Source organism: Cervus canadensis, chromosome 32 (genome assembly GCF_019320065.1).
Source record: "Cervus canadensis isolate Bull #8, Minnesota chromosome 32, ASM1932006v1, whole genome shotgun sequence".
NCBI lineage: Eukaryota > Metazoa > Chordata > Mammalia > Artiodactyla > Cervidae > Cervus > Cervus canadensis.
In genome coordinates this window covers 6,308,776-6,335,872 of record NC_057417.1, presented here as the reverse complement: position 1 = coordinate 6,335,872, position 27,097 = coordinate 6,308,776, and the positions used below count along the sequence as shown (strand labels likewise).

At 43.8% G+C, this 27,097-nt stretch overlaps 1 protein-coding gene across 1 annotated transcript; it reads left to right on the top strand.

Moving 5' to 3' along the window:
* On the top strand, positions 1 to 26,050 carry C32H16orf72 (chromosome 32 C16orf72 homolog). Its single transcript, XM_043456682.1, has 4 exons — positions 1 to 1,540; positions 2,243 to 2,323; positions 11,489 to 11,764; positions 23,629 to 26,050. The coding sequence occupies exons 1-4, from the start codon at positions 1,315 to 1,317 to the stop codon at positions 23,871 to 23,873; spliced, it is 828 nt and encodes a 275-aa protein (XP_043312617.1). The 5' UTR covers positions 1 to 1,314; the 3' UTR covers positions 23,874 to 26,050.
* The last annotated feature ends 1,047 nt before the right edge of the window (positions 26,051 to 27,097 follow it).

The following is a 27,097-nucleotide window of genomic DNA, read 5'->3' as shown; positions in this document are numbered from 1 at the left end:
GGCCGCCAGCTCGGCACCAAGGCTCCCGCCCGGGCTTCTTCTCGGCTTCGCGGCCGCTGCGGTCTGGTCTTGGGACAGTGGCCCCGGGGGTGGGGTGGGGGCTGGCGCCTTCGGGGAGGGGGGCGCGCTTTGGTTGGGGGCGGCCCGGAGGGTCCCCGAGGCGCTACGCAGAGCGAGCCGCAGGCCTCCTGGGCGCCCGGCAGGCCGGTGGGAGGGCCCGCGGGCCTCGCGACTCGAGAAGTTTCTCTTTTTTCTTTATTTGAACGCTGAGGCTCAGTTTGTCTATCTAAGAAATGGGTGTTTGAAATAAACAGCTGGCAAAGCACTCTGCAAATTTGGCCTCGAGCTGGGCGTCTAATTCACTTTCATTTACCTCCTCCGTCTGGAAGCCGAAGGGGCTGGAATAGCGGGCCACCACCTCACCACACCCCTCCATCCCAGCGGCGCGATCGCTAGACTTGATTTTGCGTCCCCCGGGGCGTGGAAGTGCCGGAAAAGCCCCCGCGGGGTGCGGTCGCGGAGCCGGGTCACGTGACTCCTGTCGGCTGGCTTTGGCAGCAGGCCTCTGCGCATGCGCACTTCTCCCCTCTTTTTTTTTTTTTTTGGTAGGCTCGGACGCAACCACTGTCAGCTCCTCCCCCTCCTTCATCCTTCCTGACATTCACTCCCTTCCTCCCGCCCTTTGGTTACGTCAGCGGACAGGCCGACTAACCAATCACGGCGCTGCATTCATAGGCTGGCACGCGGAACCGGTCGGATCGGACCAATGGGGGCCCTTGGAGCGGGCGCGCCCCAACCGGGCAGGGGAGCCGGGGGCCGAGGGGGCGGTGCTTCCCCCAGTCAGCATGTGGGCGGGGGAGGGCGGGGACCAGCAGCCGCAGAGGCGTCGACGGCGGCGACGACGACGACGTTCCTCAGTCTTCGGGGTGGGCTCGGCGGCGCAAGCCGGTCTGCGCGCAGGGCTAGGCGGTTTGCGGCGGCAGCGGCCCTAGGGAGGCCGCGGCGCCATGGCTGGGCGGTAGACGGGCTCGGGTCGGCGAGGCAAGGGGAAGCGGCGTTGATCCGGTCCGCGGCGACCTTCGGCAGGGCCCGGGGGTGGGGAAGCCTGGGGAGGGGGTCGTCTCGGGCAGCGCGGGGCCACGGGGCGGGGCTCGTAGGCCGTCGGGGTGCAGGAGGCCTGGGCCGCCGCGAGGAGCCGCCGCCGCCGGTCGCTGGGTCCCGCCGCCGGGCCGCTCGACGACGACGCTCCCGCGGGGGCCCCGCCTGAGGAGGACGCGGCCGCGGCGGCGGCGAGGCCGCGGGAGGCCGCGGAGGATGGAGGAGCGGAAGGAGGAGGGCGAGGCCGAAATCCAGGAGCACGGGCCCGAGCACTGGTTCTCCAAGTGGGAGCGGCAGTGCCTGGCCGAGGCCGAGCAGGACGAGCAGCTGCCCCCCGAGCTGCAGGAGGAGGCGGCGGCCGCCGCGCAGCCCGAGCACAAGCAACAGAAGCTGTGGCACCTCTTCCAGAATTCGGCCACCGCCGTGGCCCAGCTCTACAAAGGTGAGGGCCGCCGCCGCCGCCATCTTGCGCCCCCGCCCCCGCGGGGCTGGCCGGCCGTCGGCTGGGAGACCGCCCCGGGGTCTGGGGCTCCGGCCGTCGCGCCGCGTCCCCGCCGCCCCCTCCCCGCAAGATGGCGCCGCGGGAGGCGGGCCTTCGGGAGGGGCTCGGGGCGGTGGGGGGGCGGCTGGGGCCGGGCTCGGGGCGGGGTTGGGGGGCGCCCCGGCTTGGGGGCCGCTTCCCCGGCGGGGCTCGGGAAAGCGGGTCCTCTGCCCGCTTCTGAGGCCGGGTCGCCGGCGCCCCCCGTCCCCGGGGCCGGGGAGGGCGAGGGAGGAGCCCCCGGTCACAAAATGGCGAAGGGAGGAGGCCCCGGGGCCCTATTGTGCCGCAGCCGGCCTCGGGGCGGGGACTGCGAGGGGCCGCCTCCCTCCGCCGCGCCTCGGCCCCGGGCTGCGCCCCCCTCGCCCTACGCCCCGAGCTCCGGCTGCTACCCCGGCCACCCCGCCGCCGAGCCCCCCTTCTCGTCGGGCCCACCACCCCGCGCGGGATCCCGAAACTTGAACAAAATGGCGAAACCTAATATGGCCGTTCCCGAGTGATTGACGCCCAAGTTTCATCGTTTGTTCTCTTTCTCTCTCTGTCTTTGTGTGTTTTTTTGTGTGTCTTTTTTTTTTCCTCTTCCCTCTTCCTTTCGTCCTTTTTCAGACCGGGTGTGTCAGCAGCCAGGACTTTCTCTGTGGGTTCCCTTCCAAAACGCAGCTACCGCCGTCACGAACCTCTACAAAGGTAAAGAGAACCTGCGGCCTTGTCGCTGGCTGGGAAGGGGGCGGGGGGAGGAGGGCAGCCTGCGTCCGGGTTTCAGTCGGGTGTTCTGAGTGCAAGGGCCGCCTTGATTTCTATCGCCGGAGTATTTCAAATGCCCCTGAATCCAGCCACTTAAGTCTCAGCTTGCAACTGGAGGATTTCGCTGGTGTTATGTCATCTTCAGATAACGGGGTCTCACTTGGGGTCGTTTGGCTCCCTCGCCCGCATTTGGCGGTGTCTGGGATACTCTAGGTGGCTTCCCCGATGGCTCAGTGGTCAGATGAAGGAGACGTAGGAGACTCGGCTTCAATCCCTGGGTCAGGAAGATTTGGAGAAGGAAATGACAAGCCACTCCAGTATTCTTGCTTGGAAAATCTCATGCACAGAAGACCCTGGCAGGAGCCATAGAGCCGCAGAGAGTCGGACACGACGAGCACGCCTGCAAGGGGCACGCTAATGTCATCACTGACAGGAGGCTTGCTGCGGCGTGAGACCGCCTACCAATCCCTACCCCGGATTCCAAATGGCAGTAGTGCCCAAGTTGAGAGGCCCAGCACTCCAGCTGTCCAGACGTGCTGTTTGGGCATCCGGGGAAGAAGAGTTTGTCTCAAGGACAGAGGTGGGAGGGACACTTGTTTCTGGAAAAGGATCTCGTGAAAGGCAGTTTCCTGCAGGCCTTGCATTTAGGTGCATTGGAAACTAGCTAGTTGGAATAATCTGTGCTCACGTGAACATGCTGTTATACCCTAGCAACTGCATCAAATATTTGCTTTCAGAGCTAACCTTCTATTTGACATCTCATTGTAGGTAGGAAATCTGATCAGTTTGAGTTGATTTGTGTTTTTTGGTAGTCCCTTTATGCAGTTAATCCCGCCCCCCCGTACGTGCCTGAATATTCTTGGCCATTGCACTCTCAGTAACAATGGGTTTAGATTTTGTGTGTTACTCGATTTTTGAAGATTTGGAAATTTGGGTTTGATTTTTGGAAAGGATTCTGTGGGAAAAGGAATTTGAGTGTTAATCTTAGTAAAAATGTAGTTAAGTGCTTTTAAACGGCTAGAAACAGCTGATAATTGGAATAGAGCTTTGTGCATTTCAGAATTCTCAAACTAGGTTGAAGCAGGCTGTGGAGCAGGCTTGATTCTCAGATTTTCATTCTTGTGTAAGAATGAGCAAATTAAGATAGTATTCTTTAGGGGAAAAAGTCCTTTATTTTGGATTTCCTGGGTAGATCTTGCAGTTTTTTGGGATGGTAATACGAGAATGTAAGATTAAACTGGTGAATGGAATGTTAATTTCAGGGAATGAGGAACTAATAGTCCAGGCTTACTGAGAAAAAAGGGAAACGATTAAATGGTGTCCTAGTGGTCAACTTTGATTTTATGTAGCTCATTTGCTTAAATTTTGACTTTTAGCATCCTTTACTATTGGAGAGTTTTGAACATTCTCTGGAATTGCACTAGGTTTCACCCAAACAGGAAATTTTGAAATATTACTTGAAGCTCATTTCTTGGAAAATTCCAGTTTCTGGGAGTATACTTTACATACAGTAAAGATCATTTAAGGTGTATAAGTTGAATTTGACACTTTGTTAGTAAATAAGATACATATATCCCCTCACCCTTGCCCCTGGCAAGTACTGATTTGATTTTTGTATGTATGGTTTTTTGTTTCTTTAATTTAGCAAATAGAGCCGTATAAGGTGGAGCCTTCTGTGACTGGCTTCTTCCACTTTCCCTGTTTTTGAGATGCTCCATTGAGTTCACGTTGCTGGTATTAACAAACAGTTCAGTGCTTTTTCCTCTTCCTGACTGGTGTTCTGTTGTGTGGGGGTGTCACAGTGTATCCACTCAGTTTTAGTGGTTATTTTTTAGTTTAAGTCCTTTTTATGTGCCAGGCTCTTTGACTAGGCCATACGCAGGTATGAATGTTCTATGATTTTGGTGCTGTTGGTGTGCTCCTGGAATGTATTTCCTTAGGACTATAGCTGGCAGTTTTCTTTAGTGTTAATTCTTTATATAAAATGGACTCAGAAACTGAACTCTGAATCCATAATTTACTTGATTTGAAAATGCCTCTTAGAGTGTACTAGTTTTTCTTTGTTGAGAAAACTTGATGAAAGACATTGAATTCCTTTTTAAACAGACATGAAATTCTTGCATTATTGCAAATACTAGATTGTCAGTGCAGCCTTAGTTTTATTTTTTATCCTATTTCTGTAAAATGAAACACATCCCCTGTTACCTGAGGAGTGGTTAATTGTGGTTTGTGGAATTTGGTTGTGTAGCAGCAATATTGTTTGTTTAGCTGATTCAAGGAAAGTGGATGAGCTCTGCAGATCCTCACATTCTTCCTCCTTTTTAGGGTGTGGTCTTCAGAGAACAGGAATGCAGCTGATTTAATAATTGAGCACTTTAAATAGAATCAATAAAATTAGCAAGGTAGTGTCACAGTACATGCAGCTGTAAGTAGTGGTAAATTTAGTCACAGTTCTGATTCAATATCTAAATGTAATTCCCAGGAGAGAGGTGGGTGGGGAGACGGTTTTGAGGGATCCCTGTAAATGGACAGTGCTCTTGTACTTTGTATGATTAAGCACTTATCTTACAAGCTAAAAATGGCTCATTTTGCCTCCCCCAGCCTAGGGAGAGGTTGGCACTTTTACTAGTTTCTTGGTAACAGCTACAGTGAGTGCTTAGGAAAGTCAGAATGAGGTAAAAGTCTAGCAGAGGGCCCCTTTTGATTGCCAGTGGGGTTTATGGAACGTTCAGTTGGTTTGGTTACATGTGGCTGGAGACTTGGAGGAGAGTGAGTTGCGGTGTCCTCGGTGTGGACAGAACTCAGCGAAATGGAGTGCATGCTTCCTCCCACTTCACATACTAAGTTGGGTCAGACATGGGCATCCTTGGAAGGATGAAAAGGGAAGAACATTCTGATGACTGGTGGTGGTTTTTACTTTGACTTGGTAAATTTAAAGGAAGTGCTGTTTGTTAAATATTCAGTGGGGTTGTGTCCCTGGCTTAGTACATTTTTTTGATACCTACAACTAAAAGGGAGTGAAGTTACTAACGTTTTTAACTTAGTCCAGGTTGATGCTTACCTGAGAACTGTTTGCCTCTTAAATCCACCTCCTGTTTCCTTGGCTGACTGGTTTCTCTCTCTCTCCTGACTCATTGCTTCTACTGTCAGCAGAGGCTGACGCTGGTGGCTCTCTTCTCCAGAACAGCTGTGCTGTGGAGCCTCCTGGTCTTTGGAGGTGGGCGCTGGGCTCCGCTGGCTCTGCAGCAGCTGCCTGGGAGCTAGTGCTCGCCTGCACCGCTTCGCACCGCTTCTTTGTTACTGCTCTTAGATTTATCATGTCTTTTCTGATTTTTGTCTTACATTAAGCTCCTCCACATTTTAAAACTGTGTCTGAAACTTGAGTTGCATACTGACTTCTACCATATATATTGAGATATTATGATACATATATTAAAGACGTTTGTGGTTTTCTCCTTGCACAGCTTTTGTCCTCAAGGTGTGAATCTAGCAGTACTTGAAGAAGGCCAGGAGCATTATCATGGAGTCCTCTCCATGATGATTCTAGTTCAGATTTTAGACTGTTCTTTCTACTTAGTTGTATGACCGTGGGGGCAGATAATGGAACAAAAACTACTTCACTATAATTGCCTTCATTTTCTCAACTGTAAATAGGTTTAAGTACCCACAACTTAGCAACTAAGCTGTTAGTATAGCACATAGTGAGTGTTCAAGCGAGGACTGTGTCGGTGGTCACAGACTATGTGTTGGTCCTGTTTTTCAGATGATGTTTCTGGCTGTGGGCTGTGTTTACATGAAGGGAAGAAATTTTCTTCTGTTGGAATAACTTTTGTGGTGTGTCTTCATCTTTCCCTAAAAGGGTGAAATGTTAATAGAATTGACAGGGGAAAAAAACAGTAGGATGCCCTTTAAAGTCCTTGGTTTTGAGACATCTTGATGCCAGATCCTCTATAATATGTTGTTCTCACTTCAGTGTGATCCTCTTGGGTTTGTATGTGAACTAAAGTGAACAGAACATACTGAAAATTTGTGGACGAAGGGTGTTTAAATAACTGGTCAGAGAAAGTATCATCTACCTGCAGGCAGATACTGAAGTTTGAGCTTATGTTTTGACTTTGGAGTTGGTTTGTAACTCTCCTGCTACAAAAAACCATTGAGTTTTGAGACTGTTGGGGATTCCCTTGGTGGCTCAGACGGTAAAGAGTGCCTGCAATGTGGGAGACCTGGGTTCGATTCCTAGGTCAGGAAGATCCCCTGGAGAAGGAAATGGCAACCCACTCCAGTATTCCGGCCTGAAAAAGCACACGTAGAATAGCCACAGTTTTGGGGTTGTACAGAGTTGAGATTAAACCAAACGTTTCATCATTTGAGCCAACGTGGAGGAAACTTTCCCCAGAGCTAGCCAAACAGACTTGGAATACCTTTAGGAGAGGGAGGACACAGACTGGATGGCAGGCAGTCAGGCCACTCTCATCCTCCTGGAGTCCTGTCATTCTTGCTAGGTGAGGATTTAAGTCAGTATGTAAGTTACCTAGAAGTTGGTGTTTATTTTGGATACTATGTTACTGAATATATAGAATTAATTCCTTAAAAAAGTTGAAAAACAGGTTTTTTTTTTTGACATGATTCATAATTTATTTCTAATGAAACAGGCAGTATATATATATATTTTCCTAGAGCAAAGTAGTTGGTTAGTGCAGATTTAATTCTAAGTTCAAATGTTATGTAGTTGTTAGTGGAAATGTGCTTTGGTCTATCTGCTATTTTCTGGTTTGTAGGTCCTCTAAGGAAATGGAAGATGGCTTCTCTGTTGTTGAGGAAGAAATCTATTGTAGAAAGAACTTTTGCTGTCTCACTTTGGGTGAGGCCCTTTGAGCCTCAGTTCCAATTCCTTGTTTATGAAATTTGGCTATCTGCTTTGGTTAACTCATATGAAGTCTCATTATGTCTGTTTAATGTAACAAAGTTTTGTATTGGGTCTTCATCTCAGAAATCATTGATCCTTTGACTGCTATCCCTTGCTAGTGGTGGAAAAATGAGACTAATAAAAAACACTTGAGTTCAATCAATGTCAGCTACTTTGTTGTTCAGTTGGTAAATCGTGTCCGACTCTATTCGACCCCATGGATGGTAGCATGACAAGCTTCCTTGTCTTCCACTATCACTTTAGTTATTACTTCAGCTACTTAATATAAAAACTTTTTTTAATACGAAGCAAATATGTCTACTGTTTCTTGTATGAATCAGTTTGTTTCTTGAATATGGAAATGAATGTGTTGTGATTAAAGGTTAGATTGACATTCTGATGCCCTTGGGCTTTTCCTAACCTTCACACTATGGCTGTTTTCTACAGTGGCTTTGGCATTAGTGAAATAGTGTTGGACACAAGACTGTCCCACAGCTTTCTGTGCCCAGCACTTCTAGAATTTGGTGGTCTAGTTGACAAAGTTCAGATGTATTCAAAGCAGTCTTTGGCCGAGAGCTTTCTGAAGGCCATCTTTTGAGTGTTTATTATCCTACTAGACCCTAAAGTAACCTGTGATTAAAAATCTAGTTATTCGTAAGATTCTCCAGTAAGCATTTTATCTCTTCTGCTTAGTTCAGAATGTGATAAGGTTTCATTTTCAACCAAGTAACTCTTCAAAATTCTTCAGCATTTGTTCAGTTGCTAGGTCATGTCTAAATGTTCCATCCCATGGACTGCAACACTCCCGGCTCCTCTCTCCTCCTCCCACTATTCCTGGCATTTGTGCAGATTGATGTCCATTGAGTCAGTGATGCCATCCAACCATCTCATCTCTGCTGTCCTCTTCTCACCTTTTGCCTTCAGTCTTTCCCAGCTTCAGGGTCTTTTCCAGTGAGTTGGCTCTTTGCATTAGGTGACCAAAGTACTGGAGCTTCAACATCAGTCCTTCCAATGAATATTCAGGGTTGATTTCCTTTAGTATTGACTGGTTTGATCTTGCAGTCCACGGGAGTCTCAAGTGTCTTCCCCGGCACCACAGTTGGAATTCTTTACCGCTCAGCCTTCTTTATGGTGTTAAAGAACTATAGTGTCAACATGATATTCTTGGTTTAAGAAAATGACTGAGATTGGATTAATTTATGTGGCAGTGTTTGGCTTTGCCTTTCAGGATATGCTGTAATGGTGTAAGACCAAATTTATGCTCAGACAGTGCAAAAGCATGTGCCTGAAGACATTAGTGTTCAGTCTGCTTTTCTCCTCCTGCACCTCTCAGTCTGTAAGAGTCTGTTTACAAAGTGCCCAGTGTGTTCTTGGGTGGTTCTGATGTTGAGACTTGTGCAGAACTTTTGGAGATGAAATGATTGGTCAGTATTTTAAGAGGTTCACAGCTTGTTACATAACTGCTTTTAAAACTATGAATATTGAGTTTTCTAACTTTGTTGAGCCCTGTGGTTAAAGCATCAGCCCTTTGCAGACCTGACTTTGGGATTTCCTCCTGTGTTCAATCAGAACAAATCACAGCCCTTTATTCCCAGGATTGTCAGGTGTTTGTTTTGTTTAAAGCCACCTCATGTGGTTCCTTCCTCTGGCTCTTGAGTTTTGTATCAAGTTCAGCCTTTCTTATTTGCTGTTCTGTCAGGTGTACGTTTACATGCCTGGTTCATCTTACTTTGTGTTGTCTGTGCTTGCTTCAGACTTGTTTCTTGTACCCCTTTCATGTTTTCAGCTTTTTCCCTTCGAGTTCTGGGCTTACCCCCATTTGGTTCTTGAAAAATAAAATTTCTTGGGTCATTCTTTGTGGAAACAAACTTCTCTGGTTAAGAGCTTGATTGCAACGATGCTCTTAGGGCAGGTTTGTAGAAACCTGGTTCTTGTAGATGCATCACACTGGACAGCTGCCCTCGTTTTTGTGGTCGCATGGAGTGGGTTTAGTTTACTCCGTAACTTAATTTCTCTTAAAAGTGCTTCCAGCTCTTTCACAATCACTTAGCGTCTACATGCAGCCTTACAAGGTCATCTTAGAGATTATCCATCCTTTATCTAAGGTTGGCTTCATCTGAGTCGTTAAGATTAAGAGATGGGAAGGCACTTATCCTTGTAAATGGACTTTTAAATGGGGTTCACGCTTTGTTGATGATAAAATGAGAAAACAAGGCATTGATTCACACTGTAACTTGGGCATACTAGTAGTGAGACACTGCAGAAATCATTCAGGAGTAGCATCTATATCTGTAAAATTAGAAAGTTGTGATGGAATCTATTATTTTCTAGAGTACTCCCATGACCAACTTGTGCCATTTTTCTTTTTAGCAACAAGAACTGATCATCTGCTAAAGAATAGGCCTTATTATAAAGTTCTGTTTGTGCTACCCTGTTGCTTTTTTTTAAAAAAATTATTTGACTGTGCAGGGTCTTAGTTGTGGCATGTGGGATCGATCTAGTTCTCCAACCAGGAAATGAACCCCAGGCCCCTTGCATTGGGAACCCAGAGGATTTACTCCCTGGACCACCAGGGAAGTCCCCATCTTTTTTAATAATGCAAATTCACACAGCTTGGGAGCCCCTGTGATGTTTGGATTGTTATCTTTCTGGGACACAGCTCTTTATTCACTGGTTTGCTTATCCTTTCAGCATCTACTTTAGATACAGCAGATAGAATTAAAATCAAAGCTAGGAAAAGTAATAGAGGAATGATTCTGTGTGTTAAGTGAGAATTCGTACTTGGGGAAAGGAACCATCTTCTCTAATGTTGTTAAAGATGTATTAGTGATTTTCCTGCTAATGTAACAGCTCAACTAAAAATAAATTACAGTAACTTAAATTACCAGGTATTTTTCTTTCAACTGTAAAGCCACTAAAGGGCAGGCATCATGATTTTTTTTCTTTTTTTTGTCTAGGGACAGGCCTCATTTTACTGAAAATTTGGGTTTAGTGTGTACACGGGGCAGTGTCTACAGGGAGGTGAGGAGACTAGTCTGAGAGGTTTTGGGACAGGGTCTTTTGGGCATGGTTAGAAGTTACAGAAAACTGTTGGGAACTGGAAGCAGAATGAACACATTCCTATGAAAATGAGCGTGGCTTGTTGTTTCCACAGTGCTATTGGGTTTTGGTGACTAGTCAGTCAGTATTATTTTTTTCTTAAATTCTTAAGATATTTGCTACGGCTTGTGTGTGTGTGTGTATTTGTGTGTGCAGTCATGTCCGGCTCTTTGTGACCCCTGTCCTATGTCACGTGGGATTTCCTCTGGCTCTATCCGTGGGATTTCCCAGGCAGGAATGCTGGAGTGGGTTGCCATTTCCTCCTCTAGGGGACCGTCTAACTCAGGGATTGAACCCACGTGGTTTGCGTCTCCTGCATTGGCGGGTGGGTTCTTGACCACTGCGCCACCTGGAAGCCCTGCTCCTGCTTCAGTGTTCCCAGTTCATGGTGCTGAACCTGTCACTAGGAGCGCACATCTGAAGTGACACACGACTCGCAAGAAGAGCACAACCTGAGCGACGTGTGGCAGGGTTTAGTCGTCTGTTGAAGGACGTGAACGCGCCTGTGTAGAGTTTCTGAGAGTTGGTCTTTCTGAGAGATGACAGTGTGACTTGGTGGTTAAGACACGCAGACCCTGGACAGAACATTTCAGCTCTTGAGTTCTGCGGTGGTCAGCCGGTGCCTGTTGCCGCGGTTGCAGTGAGGGCACAGTAGTGCGAGGTATTTGTGTACCTTTTTTCTCAGGTGAAGCTGGGCAGAGTACCAGTAACCGTTTAGTGAGTTACCCATTGTTAGCATCGTTAAATACGCTAGGTTGCTTAGATTAAGTAAGCTTTTTAAGGGAACACTGAAATGGTAATAATTTGGCTAATAATTAGTCCCGCTTTTTATCTGATTTTTTTTTTTTTTATTTTTTAAAGAACAAGACAGAAGTTCCAGGAATGTGTGATGTGTTTACTGAATTTAGGCCATTGTGATTAGGTGTCATGTATAACATTTTAAACATGAATGAAGTTCAATGGAATAGATCACTGATAGACTTAAAGAGCCTCCTACTTAATGATACTCATTTTGGTGAATTTGTAAAATGGTTTTCTGTAGGAGGGAAGGCACCTTGGCTCTACTGATGATCATGTATCTTTTTCTTCTTTTTTTCTAACAGAAAGCGTGGATACTCATCAGCGAAGTTTTGATATTGGAATTCAGATTGGCTATCAGCGACGCAATAAGGATGTGTTGGCTTGGGTTAAAAAGCGCAGAAGAACTATTCGTAGAGAAGATTTGATCAGCTTCCTGTGTGGAAAGGTTCCTCCACCACGAAACTCTAGAGCTCCCCCAAGACTGACTGTAGTGTCCCCTAACCGAGCTACTTCAACGGAAACTAGCTCATCTGTAGAGACTGATTTGCAACCCTTCCGGGAAGCCATAGCTCTGCATGGTAAAGCCGTTTAAACATATTTCTTTGGAAAAATGGTTAAGAGTGTGTCTGTGGACCCAATTTCACATTTAGGTTTAGATCCAGATATACCGTCTGTTTTTTGTCTATCTATAATAGTAACTACTTGCTCTAGAAATGTTTAAATAGAATGTAAGCTAAGAACTTACATGGGCAGTTTTTGAATGTTAGCCAGCCTATCCTAAAAACTGTTTTTAGAAAGTTAGTTTGAGCTGATTGGTGTTATAACTACTGCATCTTTTGCAACATTAATTAGAATTTATTGCTTTATACTTCTGTTGTACATACTCTCTTACTCTTGTGAGTCAGAGGAAGTTCTTGTGTCTTAAGAATTCTGTCGCATTTATAATGGCCTGGAGAGCCTAGTCAGTGACAGGCAAGTAAGGCAGGTAACTGTCGGGGAAGTTCTCACGGGAACTCCCTTTGTTAGCTTAGGTTATTGAGTGTGCCTGCAGAGGGTGAGTGTTGATGGACCCGAGAAGGAGAGGACAGATGTGAGAATAGTTGGGTTGACTTTCCTTACGTCTGTTGTCCTGAGGACCTTGCTTGATAGTCAGGACCGTCAGAGGACAAGTCCATCTACATCTCCCCAGGCCAGACCTGCTGTCAGATGGCCTTCTTGGCTGAAGGGTTTAAGTCCTACTGGAGAAGCCTGGGGAATGTACTCAGTAAGTCTGTTGTTGCTTGTTCTCTAATACAAGCTTCCAGATAGAAGTGGGAGAGGTATTCTATAGGTCATTCAATACTGTTGTAAAAGTACAATCACAGAATAACAAGACTTGGTGTTGAAGCCAAGATGAAAACATGGATTGTGCAAGGGATACGCAGATAGCAGTCATTAGTGAGTTAGGTCATGAGCCTTGTTAAAAGTTAACATTTCTGGGCCACGGGGTAGGTCATCTAAAATAAAGTAACCTGGTAATAAGAAGTGGGATATATACAAAGAGCTTCTGTATCATCGAAGTTTTAATGCTTACAGAGATTCGTTTTCTCTTTGGCAAGCATTGCTTCTTTATACCTAAAACCCCATTCAGAACATGGACTTGGGAAAAGTGTTGTTATTCTTCCCTGTCCTGATTGTGAGTTTATGATGAGTTAAAAACACAAAAACATTTTATTGCAAAAAAGTCCATGATGTATGGATGCAGTACTTAAGACAGCTTGCTGTTTCTAACATAGTGGAGTTTTTGAAACTCAGGCAAAATAGAGATTGATCTGTTCTATTGAATTAAGAGTTTCACATCTTTTACCATTAAGTTTGGAAAAAATTACTAGACGTGTACAATTTGTCAGATTAATTGTAGTGCATGTTAGTATTTGATGTAGTTGGGTTTCCTTAAGCATTTTGATTTTCTTTGTCATCCAGTGGATTTATGATTCATTCCATACTTCTAAGAGTCTTTTTTTTTTTTCCTGTATTATACTGTTATAGAAGACAGTTCTGAGAAACATAAATGCCACTCTTGCTATAAAATCTTTACTGCAGTTGTCCACATTATAAAAAGGACAAGCCAGCAGCCCACCTCCCACAACTACTATGTTCTCCAACTCCCAGTACGTTTTCTTAAATTGAGTTTGTTAAACTTTGTGATTTATTATTTTACTGAACTTTGGGAGTTTTAGTGTAAATTTAGGAAGGTACTATTTATAATTTTGATATGTGCTTAAATTGTGATGGTTTTAAAAAGTTTAATTTTAAAGCTATCTAAAAAATAACCTTCCACTTTGATAGATTTATGAAGTAGTGCCAATACAGAATACATTGGATTCCCAGCGTTCATGCACTGAATTCACATAGTTAAAAGGTGAAGTTGCAGTGCAGTAATAGAGCAACTTGTAAAGAGTATACAGAAACAAGTTAGGGAGTTTTGTGCTCTTTTGGTTTTAAAGGACATCCATGAATTGAGAATGCTAGCCTGAATTGAGTATTTTGAGTAAATGATTTCTAATAATAGGGCATTGTTAACTAAATTGTAATTTGGATTAATGGCTAACTTTGTAACCTCGTGTCCTAATCTAATTTATTGAATAGTTTGTAAATTGAAGTCAAAATTATTCAGATATTTTGAAATATATTTGGAAAAATCCTAATTAGGGTGCATGCTTGTCAAAATTTGGTTTTGCATATAATTTTCATCGCCAGATCTACAAAATGTGAGGTCAGATTGAAGTTCTTGGGGTTCTTTGGAGGGAGAGGCTACGTTTATGAAGTTTTGGGGCCTCAGGGGGAAGTAGGAAAAGAATTGTCTGACTTTTAAGTTTCTAATCAAAGCAAACATTCGTGTAGGAGGTCATGTTTGTTTATCTTTATCCACAGAGGACCTCATGTCCTCACAAGAGAGTATTTTTTTTTTAATCAGCTTCTAAATTCTCATTTCCACCAATGCTTCCATAGATGCTTAAAATACGTTCTTTATTTGAAGAAAAATGGCCAAGACATAATTGTAGAGTATTTCATGTTAAGACAGTGAGGGTCTAATGATAAGGTCCTTTGATAAATACCCCTCATGACCTTAGACTCAAATATGCAATTGCAATTAAAAGTATTGGGTTGGCCACAGGTTCTTTAAATGAAACTTTTGGCCAACCCAATACATCAGTTAATAGTTATCAAACAATTTCAATCAAAACTGTCAGCTAATGGTTACTGAGGTTTAAGGAATATAATCTAGTGCTTTATTTTGGCACTTGTTTGCAGCATATGTTGTTCATTTTCTGTGTACATGATATGTCCTCATTTGGATACTAAACTCACAAAAATCAGAGAAATGCATTTGCTATGTTGATTTCTCCTCTTCTTAATTATCCTTGTCTTAAAGAATATTATCTAAAATTTACTGGGAACTGGATTCATAGCTGGCACTTTGTTTTTATGTAAACAGATCACAGATAGATCAAAGATCATCTGGACCATTTTGTGGTTCCCGCCTGTCTTCTGATTAGCTCTCCCTTAGCCATCCTTTCTCTTCTAGAAATTTTCCTTTTCTGGTCTTCTCATCAGGCTACTCTGATCTCTGACCTTTCAATGACTTAGGGGAAGAGGTTACATTCCCCTGGATTTAGCTGTTAGCTACCTCCTCCAGTACCTTTAAGGGATTTTTGAGTCTTAATTTCTAAAATCTGTCCTTACAGTTCAGATCCTCCCTCCAGACTGCTTCAGACCCTGTTGTGCCCTGGCCTGCATCTCCACCAGGGTGTCCCCAACTACAGCAGAAACATGTTTTTCCCTCATTTCTGCACTCAGCAGATGTGTATGTGGCAGATACTGTGCAGTCTGTAGGGAATATGCGATTGACTTAGGGTGCTTCCTTTTCTGTTGAGGCCGGTGCACACTTGGATAATTCATTTTAATGTCATATGTAAGGTGTTCTGGGGTCAGAAAAGAATGTTCCACAGTGTGCCGTAGCGATAAGTTCAGAGAAGGCTTTTCTGGAGAAGGGGAGCCCTGGGCTCTTGGAATCATCTCCTGCCTGTTCTTGCCTCCCAGTCCTGAGTTGACCTATTCTCCAGTCCACCTGTCCTGTGACCACTGGAGTGATCTCTCTGCTCTTGTTGCTTCACTGAAAAGTAATGTTCACTCCCCTGTAGTGTGTAGGGTAAAGTTAGAACTCAGCCTGACATTGTAAGGCCCTTGTCAGTTGATCTGACCTTGGGTCAGGTTTCTTGGCAGTATTGTGTGTCATCATCTGAATACCTTCATAAGCTTTCTCTTCTACCTGTTGATCCCTTCAGACTCATGGAATGTCTCCTCTGGGACGAAGCTTGCCTTCGGTCTCCCTGTGTTCTGGTCTTTCCTGAGCGGGGCATCTGCTTTCCTTGCCCATAGACTGGGGGTGTGGTGGGGCAGGGCTGTCTCTGAGCTGCTGGCTGTGACAGAACCTGAACTAGGTATGTTCTGAGCCTAACACAGGGTTCAGAGGTCTGTTAAGTCAACAGAGCAGAGAACTTTCACAGAGAGTTGAGGCTTACAGATGCCCTGGGTGAGTGCAGTATGAGGGTGAGGAGAAGGGAGGACAGAGCAGGTGTATCTTAGGACTGTTGCACAGTGAGCTCTCTTCACCCCGAGCAGCTGAGACGTGGAGCCGGGCCTGAGGAGGATGAGGTACCATTAGAGCGGCCCTTCAGGGTTGGGTCAGTACGGCGTCCTTCTGTGGGGTCGGGGCGGGGGGAGCTGTCCACATTTACCCAGGGTTATTGCCATCTTATTGATGAAGAAAGGCTTATTTGACTAAAATAGACCAGGTCAGTAAATGTTTGAATAGATAATCCAGATCTGTCTGGCTCCCAAATTCAGTTACCTCTATTTGTACATTTAGGGTTCCTCATACCTCGCCCCCACCCCCCCACACACCCCCAGCAGGTCTCTAAGCTTATTTTTCTTTGCTAAAGGCATTAGAATATACATGAGTTTGGTATTTCTTCCTGGGGGTTTTCCCCGTAAGTCAATCTGGGTACATAGGCTTGATGATGAATGGCTGGTGACCTGTATTTCTGGTTTGTTACAGCAGGAGGAGTACTCAGGCTTTGTACCTAGGTTGCCTTCCCAGTATGACCTTGGACAGGGTGGCCAGCCTCTCCAGGGCACTCACCTCTGAGAAGGTGTGACGTGTGTTGTTTGTAAGGCGATACGTAGAGTGAGAAGCCAAGCCCAGCACCTAGCCTTTACACAGGTAAAGTGTTCTTTCCCTTGAGAGGAGAGGACTTCTGGTTAGTTCCAAGTCCTGTGAGCCCCTGATGGTGATACTCCAAAAACAGGCCTGGAGCTCAGGTGGCCTTTGAGGGTACTTTGCCTTTCCTTTTAGTAAGGGTGGCCTTTTAAATGTGCAGTTACTCAAAAGGAAGGGATAATTTAAAGTTAGTGTTAAATATCTATTTATATTATTACTTACTACTAAGATCTTGAGGTTGTTTCATGTTGGTATAAACTGGGGAGGTTGGTAGTGGAAAGATTCTAAGCTGATTTGACTTGCCCAAGCTTCTGTTGTGTCTAGAAAGCCTTAGATTGAAGTATAGTCTCCTCAGAGGAGTTCTGTTTGTCATCATGGGGATTGGATGAAAAAGATCCAGAGTTAGAATGGGGCCAGGAGTGGAAGAGACCTGGATGGGAGACCCGGATGGGAGAGGGTGCTGCAAGTCAGACCTCACTCATTTGCTAACTGCGTTAAAACCTTGCTCTCGCTCAGATCATCTCAGAGGGTCTTCGCATGTTTCTAGCCCTGGTTCAGACTGTTCCATAGAAATCGAAGACACTTGGGTTTAGTTCCAAAAATCATTTTGGTGGCATTCTTAACTGCAGTACAGGGAGCTAACCCCATTGGGCCTGGATTTGACTCTGTAAAAAGTTCCTCAGTTCACACTGGGTGTGGTGTTAAAGAGGAGGTGCTGGTGGGGGAACCATTGCTGTCACTGGCATTTGGCTTTAAGATGCCTCCTTGCTCAAGTTCCTTCATGTTGTTTAAACAACATCAGTTTAAAAAAGACAGCGGGCTACTACCCTTTGTAAGTACTGAAAGGGTCTTAGGCAAGTGCAGGCTCTCTGGCCTTTGATATGATACTGGAGAATTCCCCCCCTTGCCAAAAGGGAAAGGTGTTTTTTAATTTGATGGTTTGTTTGTTTGTTTGTTTTGTTCTGAGATAATGAGTTGTGCGTTTAAGAAGACACAGTATTTTAGTGAGGGTTGAAGTCAAGCAGTTTTAGTCTGGAAACCCTTGTGTGCGTGTGCATGTGTCTGTGTGTGTGTGGCTGGCTGACTGGTGTTATGCAATTAAAATCCTTCTGTGAAAGGTGTGGTCGTTTAAAAATGTGTATTGTCATTCTGTAGTCTTTCCTATTGCTCAGCATTTACTGAGCACAGTAAACAGCCAGGCATTCTGATTTTCAGACTAGTGAGAGGAGCAGATGATACAAAGATGAATCACATAATCTCTCAAGGAGTTTTTAGCCTAATAGAATTGTATTAGTCAGTTTGAGGCATGTAATCCCAGGCAATCAGATTGAGGCACAGTTCCGTCACTTTTAGGAGTTAATAGGCTCCATATCTGGCTTCTCTCTTACGTCTGACAAAGTCTTTCTTTTGTATGTGGTGATCCTTAGTCTTTAAATCATTAAGGTGCTTGACAAGATTCTTGGATCTGGAGAGACTGAGTGTAGGGCCTTAGAAGAAAAAGGCATTCATTTGAGATCATTCAGGGATATAAGGTTAGGTCTATATCTTTACCTAGAAAAAAAAATGTAAGGCAGATTCCTAGTTTGTCATAAAATGGCTCCCTGCTTCCTCTGGTGTTTTTGGAAAGCTGTGCTTTTAGTCAGCATGGACCAGTAGGATTTTCTCTCTCCTCTGAGCACAGGTTCTGTTGCTTTTGTTATGTTTGTCACAACATTTGGCCTGTGTCTTCCTGGTAGCGTTGAGATCTCCACATTTAAGAAGAAATTTGAGTATTGATGCTTGGTTTGTGTCTCTTCTATCACTTTTTATTTCTTCCATTGATAAATACATAGAAACAAACGTTGACAGTCACACAAATACTTAGGTTAAGTTCTTTTAAATTGATGGTACAGTATGAAAGAAGCTTCCTGGCAGGTTTCAGTTGCAGAGAATAGATTAGAGCTGGCTTGTGGGGGATTTACATCTAGTCTTTGAGAATCCCTTCTCCACCTCTTGCCCACACTCCTAGCTCAATGTGTGGAACACAGTAGGTTCTTAATAAATGCTTGTTGAATGTTACATTCTGCATCTTCCTGAAATAACAGAGCTGTCAAGTTATTTCACAGTAAATGTTTGCAAAACTTATTTGGGAATTAAGATGTAAGAGATTAATGCACCAAAAGCAAATCTCATCTCTTAATTGCTTTAAATTGATTATTTAAAATAATCATTGAAACTCTTCTGAAGGCTGGAATTTTTTAATTATTGCCTTTGTTCAGACCAGCCTCTGAGAGGAAAAACAATCAAGGCAATTAAGATAGCATTAAATTTTTGATGAAAAGTTGGCATTTTCTGTTTATTAAGATTTAGATATTAGCTACTGAAGTTTCTTGGAGATAGGGCTTAACTAAAGCTTCCAGCATTAATGATACAAAACTTAAGAATTTGCAGTAAAATTTTCTTGGACACTTTTTTCATTGAGGTGAAAAAGGAGTCCATGTAGCCATGCCTTAAAGCCATTTTACTCACCTAGTATTTCCTTAATAATCCATTGGTAGTTGTGAAATAGTTTTATCTTTTTTTTCCACTAGTTTTCTGATTTAATACTGATTTCTTGGAAGATTTGAAAATTTCCAAAAAGTGAAAAATTCAGTATCTTGCTGTCCCAGTTTACAGAGATAACTGCAGTTAAATGTTTGGTGCATTTTCTTCCAGTCTTTTTTTTTCAATGTATAAATATTAAAATTATTTCATAGCTGAGATCATACTGCATATATGGTACTGTATCTTGCTTTTTTCATTTTAACGTCGTGAGCATTTTTCCCGTGGCATTAAAACTGTCTGAAAAATTGAAAGCATTTTGGGCTGTCAGCATAACTGAAAATGTTTTCTTGGTGTGACACATGTATCTTTGTAATTGGTTTGATTTAGTGTGCTTTACTTCAATAAAAGTTCAGAATTACAATTCACAGATTGGGGTGGGGAGTGGTATCTACTTCAAATTACCTCAGTCTTCCTAGTAGAATGCACTTTTCCTTGCTTGAACTTCTCCCCCCTGTGCACTTGAAACACGACATTTACACACATTGCTTACCTAAAACCTCAGAATACCACTTTGTGCAAAGGGAGTGTTTCCATTTGAATAGTGCAAGTCCTTCCAAATGCAAGGATGCCAGCTTCTTAGGGCCCCCAGGCAGGATGCTAATCAGTTGGTCCAAGTCGTGGGGATTTCACATCCCCCTTCTGCCCGAGATGAGAGCACTGGTGGCGATGAGAGCACTGGTGGCGCGCTGACCTGCCCGAGGGTCCTGGAGCTGCGCTGAGTGGATCCGCGGTAAACCGTGAACGGTCGGCCTTGTCTCCTCCGGGGCGGGGCGCGCAGGTGCTGCAGGAGGCTGGGCGGCCAGCGGAAGGGTAGAGGCGCCTCGAGGCCACTTCCAGGGCTGCGGGGTGGAGGAAGGGAAGCTGGCTGGGTTCTGCGTTTGCTCTTTGTGCCTCTGTGTGACCTAACTATGTGCTGATAAACTGGAATTACATGTAATTAATTCTGAAAACAGGATTTTCTTACGACCCTGAGCATGACGTTGGTATGAAAATTATAGTTATGTGCTTTTAACAATTTGCCATGTAACCTAGATTCCTATAACCTGGACTGTAACTTTTGTTTTCCCTCCCATGGGAGCTTTCAGAGTATGATTAAATCCTCCTAATTGTTTTTTTTTTTTTTACCCCCACTCCTGCACTAATCATTTAAAAGAAATGCAGACCAACTTTTTAAAACGATGAAGTTTATCTTGTATTAAGCAATGGAGACTTTTCTGTCTAATACTGCTTGTTCTACTGCTTTTTGTCAATTGATATTCCCATAGCCCTTTTGAAAAAGTGTGTTTTGGTAGAAATTAAGTCGTATGCCCTTGGGCCATACAACTTAGTTTTTAGTTCTGAAGCATGTTTAGATTCTCTGTACTTGTATAGGCCTGTGATTGTTTATGTGGCTTAGCTAAGGTTTCCTAAAGCATCTCCTAGTAGCTGTCATTGGTTTATAAAATAAAATTTGGGTTGTTTAAAATACATATATTTTTGGTTGTTAATCTTAATTTTTTTGTTTGACCCTTGTGATGAAATGTCTTCTTTTGGGGAAGATTAGTTAAACCGTGAAAAGAATTTTCACTGCTGAGAGTAGAAAATGAAATAGCTAATGTTGCACATTGTGACTTACGCTTTAGCTGTCAAACTAAGCCCAGGGTCATACACCCAACAGAAAAAGATTGTGGTTTTCTGGAAGTTACTGGGGGAATTTTCAAAAGGACCAAATTGATGTTTTAAAATCTCTCTTCTTTTTTCATGGAGGATAGCAGTTGAAGCATTTGCTTGAGGTGACTCTTCACTTCTGATGGAGTGTTTTTTGAGCCTTGAATGTTAAACATACAGCCACGTGGCTCCTACATTAACAGGAAGGTCATTGGAGCGGAGTTTGTTCTTTCTGGGGTCTCAAATGCTCAGGGGATTCCGAGTTTAATTACTGAAATAGCCCAGTTTATTGCTGAGGGCCTATGTTTTGCAGCATAATTACCTTAGAACCTCCTGTATTATGAAACAGGTATGAAAAGGTGGTCTCAATATGTGGACACTTTTCAGTAATAATACGTTATAGGCTGCGAGATTAGGAAAAAAGAAGGCACAGCTGTCCCCCTCAAGGGGTTTAGTCTTGATGGAGAACTTAAAAACAGAAAGACAAAAGACCAAACCCAGCAAGTTGGAAATAATTGAGTGTTATCTTCATGACAAAAACATATAAGAGCCACGTGGGTGTGTTTCCTGACATTGGAGAGGTGAATAAACATCTACAGCTTTGGATTTCAGAGTGAGGGGTAAGGCCTTGAAGCATTCTGTAATGTGCCAGACACTGTTCCGTTCATGAGATACAGATGCAAAGACACTGTCTATGGGAAGAGCTGAGCAGTGGTGCTGTGCTGGGACACCAGCCCAGGGTGTTCCTTTCCTGTCTGTCTTTATTTTAATAAAGTTGTGTGAGCTAGGGAAGAAGCAGTGTGGGTTTTTTCCCCAAAGGTGTTATGTTTGAGAGGGCCAACAGTTAGAAATACAGATGGGCCCTTGAGTTCAGGAAAAAGGTCTGTTCCTGTGGCACTGATGTGGGAAATGACTCCTGTAGGTAAGCTTCAGGGGCTAAGGCTCTTCGCTGGCCGACGTCAGCCAGACGGACCCAAGAGAAGGCCACTGAGGAAGGAGCGGGCAGGCTGAGAACAGGAAAGAGTGTTTCAGAGGAGAGGTAGGAGAACCTGGCAAGTTGCCCAGGATGGGAGGCGGAGGTGGGAGGGACCTGGGCTGCAGGCAGTGGGGAGCAGACGTTGGAAGGCAGGTGCAGACCAGGCCGTTTTTAGGAACTGCAGATGAGTTGATGCTGGGAGTGAAGGATTGAGGGTTAGGATGGGATTGAAGAGCGCAGAAGGGAGTGGAGCCACAGAGACGGACTACGAGGTAGGCTGGGACCCTGAGTTCCTGAGGCTACTTCCGTGCTGAAAGAATTGAGACTTGAAGAGGTGGATAGAGTTAGGAATTTAGATTCTGCTTGCGTCTTGGGTCCCGGCTCTTGCTTGCTAGCTGTGTGACCGCCAGTGGCTTACTTATTAACCTTGGTTTTTCATCTGCAACAGGGAGAGGATACAGATCTTACAGGGTTATTCCAAGGATGAAGCGAAAAAGTGTTCACTCAATACAGTGCCTGACCCAGGAAATACTCCAGTATTAGTGCTTTATTTATTTTTAACAGGCACTGGCCTTGGAAAGGCTTAGAGCCGATGAGAGATGAGGTCAGATTTCCCCCCTGGCCACCAGCGGAAGGGCGACAGGGTGCCGCTTCTGCCCAGAGGGCAGTGAGAGGACTGGTTGATTCCTGCAGGAGGGAGTTAAGAGCAGTTTAGAAAAGGAGGTGTGGGCTGCAAAGGGCACCTGGGAGGTGTTGGGGCCTACCAAAGATTGGAGGATGTTCACGGGCTATCTGTAGAGTGAGAACGGTGTCAAAGGGAATTTAAACGCTTTGGTATGGTAAGTGGAAAAAGGATTCTCTGCTCTCTAATGATCAAATTTAAAGTACATTTACAGAGTAAATTAGAATGGGTCCCTAGGAAGTCAACCTCTAAGCTGACTTGTTAAGATAGGAGCCCTGTTCTTCTTCGCAGGAGTGTTGATTATACTAGATTGTATCAGTTCAGTCAAGCAAGGAAGAAATTCATTATGAGACTCAGATAGCCTGAGGGGGAGTTCATAAGAAGGAAAATCCAGTGAAGTCAGGTTATTGAATTCAATGCTGTGGCATGTCTTCTGGCCCCTCATGCCTTTCACAGGTGTATCCCGAACATTTAGAAACAGAACATACAGTTTGCCTCCTTTAACTGTTCAGGGGTCTAAGGAATGAGTGACCATGCATGCTGGAATGCTCTGGATTTAGTAACTTTTAACCTTGTAAGCAAGGCAGCAGGAATTTTTATACCACCCTTGCTCTCCGCCCTTCTGTGAAGATTAGAGACGATGTTGAGTTAGGCTGTCCTGAGTACAGTCCAGACCTTGGGGTGAGCATGTAGGTTGATTTGTCCAGGGCAGAATCACTTTGTATCTGATGTCTAAGGATCATTTTTAATAGGGACCACCTTTAAGGTTCAATGGTGTATTGTTGTAGATGCTAAATTACAAAGTCATTTTATAGAGATGTCAGGGTTGAGTTCACTCAGGCCTGGAAATGACTGCATGCTCTCCTGTGCGCGCACACAGTGCGGGGATCTGTTGGCACAGAGAGAGGACAGCGAAAATGTTCTGTTTAAAGCCAGCTCCTCCTCCCTCAGCTCTTAAGTTACCGATGGCGATTACCTTGTAGAGGAGCTGGCGGGATTTCCTGATGGATTTGTACACCCAGCAGGCTGCCTGCCATATATCATAAGCTTCCAATAGTTGGTAGTTACCTGGATTGTAAATACTGGTTAGTATTACCAATGAACATTTCCTGTGTCAGAGCCAGACGATTCGTTCCTTCAGGAAAAAAAAACTGCTCCCCTGTTGAACCCCTTTGCAAGGAAAATAGGCAGACTTCCTTTGACGCGATGACGACGTTGAAAGTAAAAGTGGGTTGCTTTCAAGAGGGTGGAATAATCGAGCAACTCTTAAAACCTTTTTTCTTCTTCCTAGGTCTTAGTGGTGCAATGGCTAGTATAAGCGTGCGTTCGAGTACCCCAGGCTCTCCTACACATGTAAGCAGTGGATCGAATGCTAGTCGAAGGAGAAATGGACTCCATGATGTCGATTTGAACACTTTCATATCAGAAGAAATGGCACTCCACTTGGACAATGGTGGAACTAGAAAGCGTACCTCAGCCCAGTGTGGGGATGTCATTACAGACTCACCAACCCATAAACGCAACAGAATGATCTAAACTGCAGACATTTTCCACACCCACCATGCTGCTTGAAAGCCACTTGATCCTCAACATATTACTATTATTGCAAAGGAAACATATGAGGCCATCTTCCATTGTTCACTGTTTAAGACAAGTGAATCCTATAGTGGTTGCCATAAAAAGAAAGTTCTAGGTATTTATATTAGATGCCTCTTGTAACTATGGCTTTCTTAAAACTATAATCCTAGCAGAGGACATCAGATACCGTGTTGTAGGGTCCTCATAGGCAAACATATATCCGTTTCAAGGCTAAAAGTGACCTTAACTGTATTTATTCTCAAAGGGAAAGGAAATATCAGATGTTTATTTGGTTATAGAATGGTTTTTTGGGGGTGGGGGGGAGGGTCCGTTTCCTGCTGTGTTGAGTATTTTGCTTCAACAGTATTGCCAGGTTCCTAAAATTGTCTAAAACACACGATTTGGCTTCCTCGTCAAATCTCCAGGCTTCCATTTTTGCAGCAGCACTGTACCACGCACCTGGTTTCTCTCTAGTAACAGCGTGCAACTTTGAATTATTATTGAACTGTGCCCTATTTTTTAGTTTTTGAAGCAGTCTATAATTCTGGTGATTGTGTGATGTAAAGAGGTGCTATGATGGTCATGCAATTAATACTTAATACTGAATCAATACACAACTTTATTGGATTCACTTTGTGTGTGTTAGTGCTCTAAAAGTAGCAATATTAAATTGCCCCACTCCCCCAATTAACCCTATAGGCTTAAAATAATTCATTTTTAAGACAAGTACTACTTCCCAAGCAGGGTACTATCCTTACGGTAAATGTAAACATGGTGACTGCATTCATGGTGACCTGAAGTAGAGAGGTCACGAACTCTTGAGAACGGGCTTCCTTTTTGGTTCAGTATTAGTGAGAGGGAGATGGGTGGTGGGGGAGGCTCGGCATTGTAGTCTTTCATATTCTGTTTTATGTTTTTCATGAATGTTCTGCTTTGTGCAGTTTCCGTTGGAATGGGTGAAAGAGAAAGGTCTTTTGTCTGCTAATAATGTGATCCGAATTTAAATAGCAAAACCCAACTCTCCAAATCCCTCTCCTAGAAAGTGCAGTTTCGAATCTCATTCTGGGAAAAGATGGAATCGCATGGAAGTCCTCTAGATGTTAGGTTAGACCTAAGTAAAAGTTCTCAATAGATTCCTCTTTTGAGTAAATATAAGACCTCTTGTAGCTACAGAGTTTTAGAGCATGTTTCATCTTCATTTTTAATATCTTGAACTGAGTGGTAGTCTTTTTATAGATGAAGAACTGATGTCAGCCTGCCAGGTACTGTAATTTATTCTATCATACTATTATATATATATATATATATATATATATATCTCAAGTAGGACAGTGAAAATGTTTCCTTGCAAACTTTTACAGTTCAGTATCAGTTACTTCCTGTTTTTTATCCTTTAAAGACTATTGCAAATCAGTGTAAGGGTTTTTCCAGTAATTACTCACAGCACTTTGTTAACGTTTGCAATTTTCTCCAGCCATTTAATAATCTTTGAAGAAATTTTGCTAAGTTCACCATAATATTCATTGATGGGTGGGATGTGAATGGAAATGTGTGAACTGGAGTTCTGTATTCACTATAGATACAGCCCTTATTTAAAGAAAGTCAATTCCATGCTAAACCTAGGAATGAAAGTGAGGCATTTCCAAATTTTTGCAAAAGTGGGTTTTTTTTAATATGATGGGAAGAATTGTAACAGTTTATCATTATACCGGAAATGGGCAAGCTATGTATTCTCAATACTTTACACTTCCCTTTGGAATATACCAAGAAATGCATTTGGAGTTATCTTTGTTTTTCTATCTTTGTAAATTTAGATTCTGGAATTGGGTTTGATGGTGTGAAGCGTTGCTCACAAGAGGTCAGAACTCCTTCCTAAAGGTTTTTGAGGCTGAGGAACACATATTTAATCTCCCCTTTATGCCTTGGTTGTAGTTCCTCTCTCCAGGTTAGTGACAAAAATTTTTTTTGGTGGTTTTTGTTTTAGTTGGTGCTCTGAATCTCAGTACCCTTTACTCTGGATTGTCAAATTTTGATAAAATATGTGCCATTTTCTTTGGTAAGAGAAAGCAGGTCTTCACGTCTGCCAGAACACAATTTATATATTGGCTCCATTAAACTTTTGAAAAACTTCAAAATTTGTTACTTTTTTCCATTGCATTCAATTCTAAATGCGCTTTGTCACCGACTGGTTAACTCCTTCCCCATCTCCACCCCATTGCCAAAGACCCAGGAGGTTGAAAGGGAGGTAATTTCTCTTAGGAAAACTTAGTTCTGACTGCTAGATTTTTTTGCAGCGTTTCTTTGTGCCATTTCAGATGCAGAACAAATCATGGAAGATTGCATATTTGTGTGATACTTTTTAAATAACGTTGAATTTCTTTTTTTCTCCTCCAGTCTCTTTGAGAACAGTGTAGGCAGAATTTTAAAACTTTACGTTGGGGGAACAGAACCTCTTTTCATCTTAAGCTAGATTCTCGGATTCTTTTAGACGTCACAGCTCATGAGTTGTGTTCCCGTCACCTTAACTTGGCATGAGTGGGTTGAGTTATCCTTCTGCAGTGTTTGAGCATGGCTGAAGCATTAAAAACTTATATATAATGTTTAGTATTTTATAGAGCAAAGTTAATGGAAAGCATTTGGCTGAACCTAAAGACCTGCAGTCAAATTCTTCAATGTGGTTTACCCTACTGGATTAGTGGTACACACCTTAAATCATTCAATGAATAAATAATTTAAAAAAACAAAAAAACCACGGGGCTTGTCTGCAGTTTTGTTTTTGGTCATCACACCTGAGTAACTTTGACATAAAATGGAAGTTCAGGCTTACAAAATAACTAGCTGAAATATTTTTCCCAGGGGCTCTCAGAACTCATTAAACTTGGGTCCCTTTGGCTTTTGGTCTTAAAGATTGCCATGCAACATTGAAACTGGGCTAAGTTTCCGATCTTGTTGAATATTAAGGGGGTCACCAAGACCCAGCCGAGAGGGTGAGCCAGCCTCAATGCGGTGAAGGTGCAAGACGCCAAAGAGGTGGTTTGGAAATGGGCCTTCATCTGGGGGCACAGCCAGCACAGTTAATTTCAGAAAAGTATTGTGAGTGAATCATTAAGTTTTGGGCACCTTTACTTACTACCGGAATGTTCTGAGAAGTGTAGTGACTATTAGCAGATGAGTCTTATTGC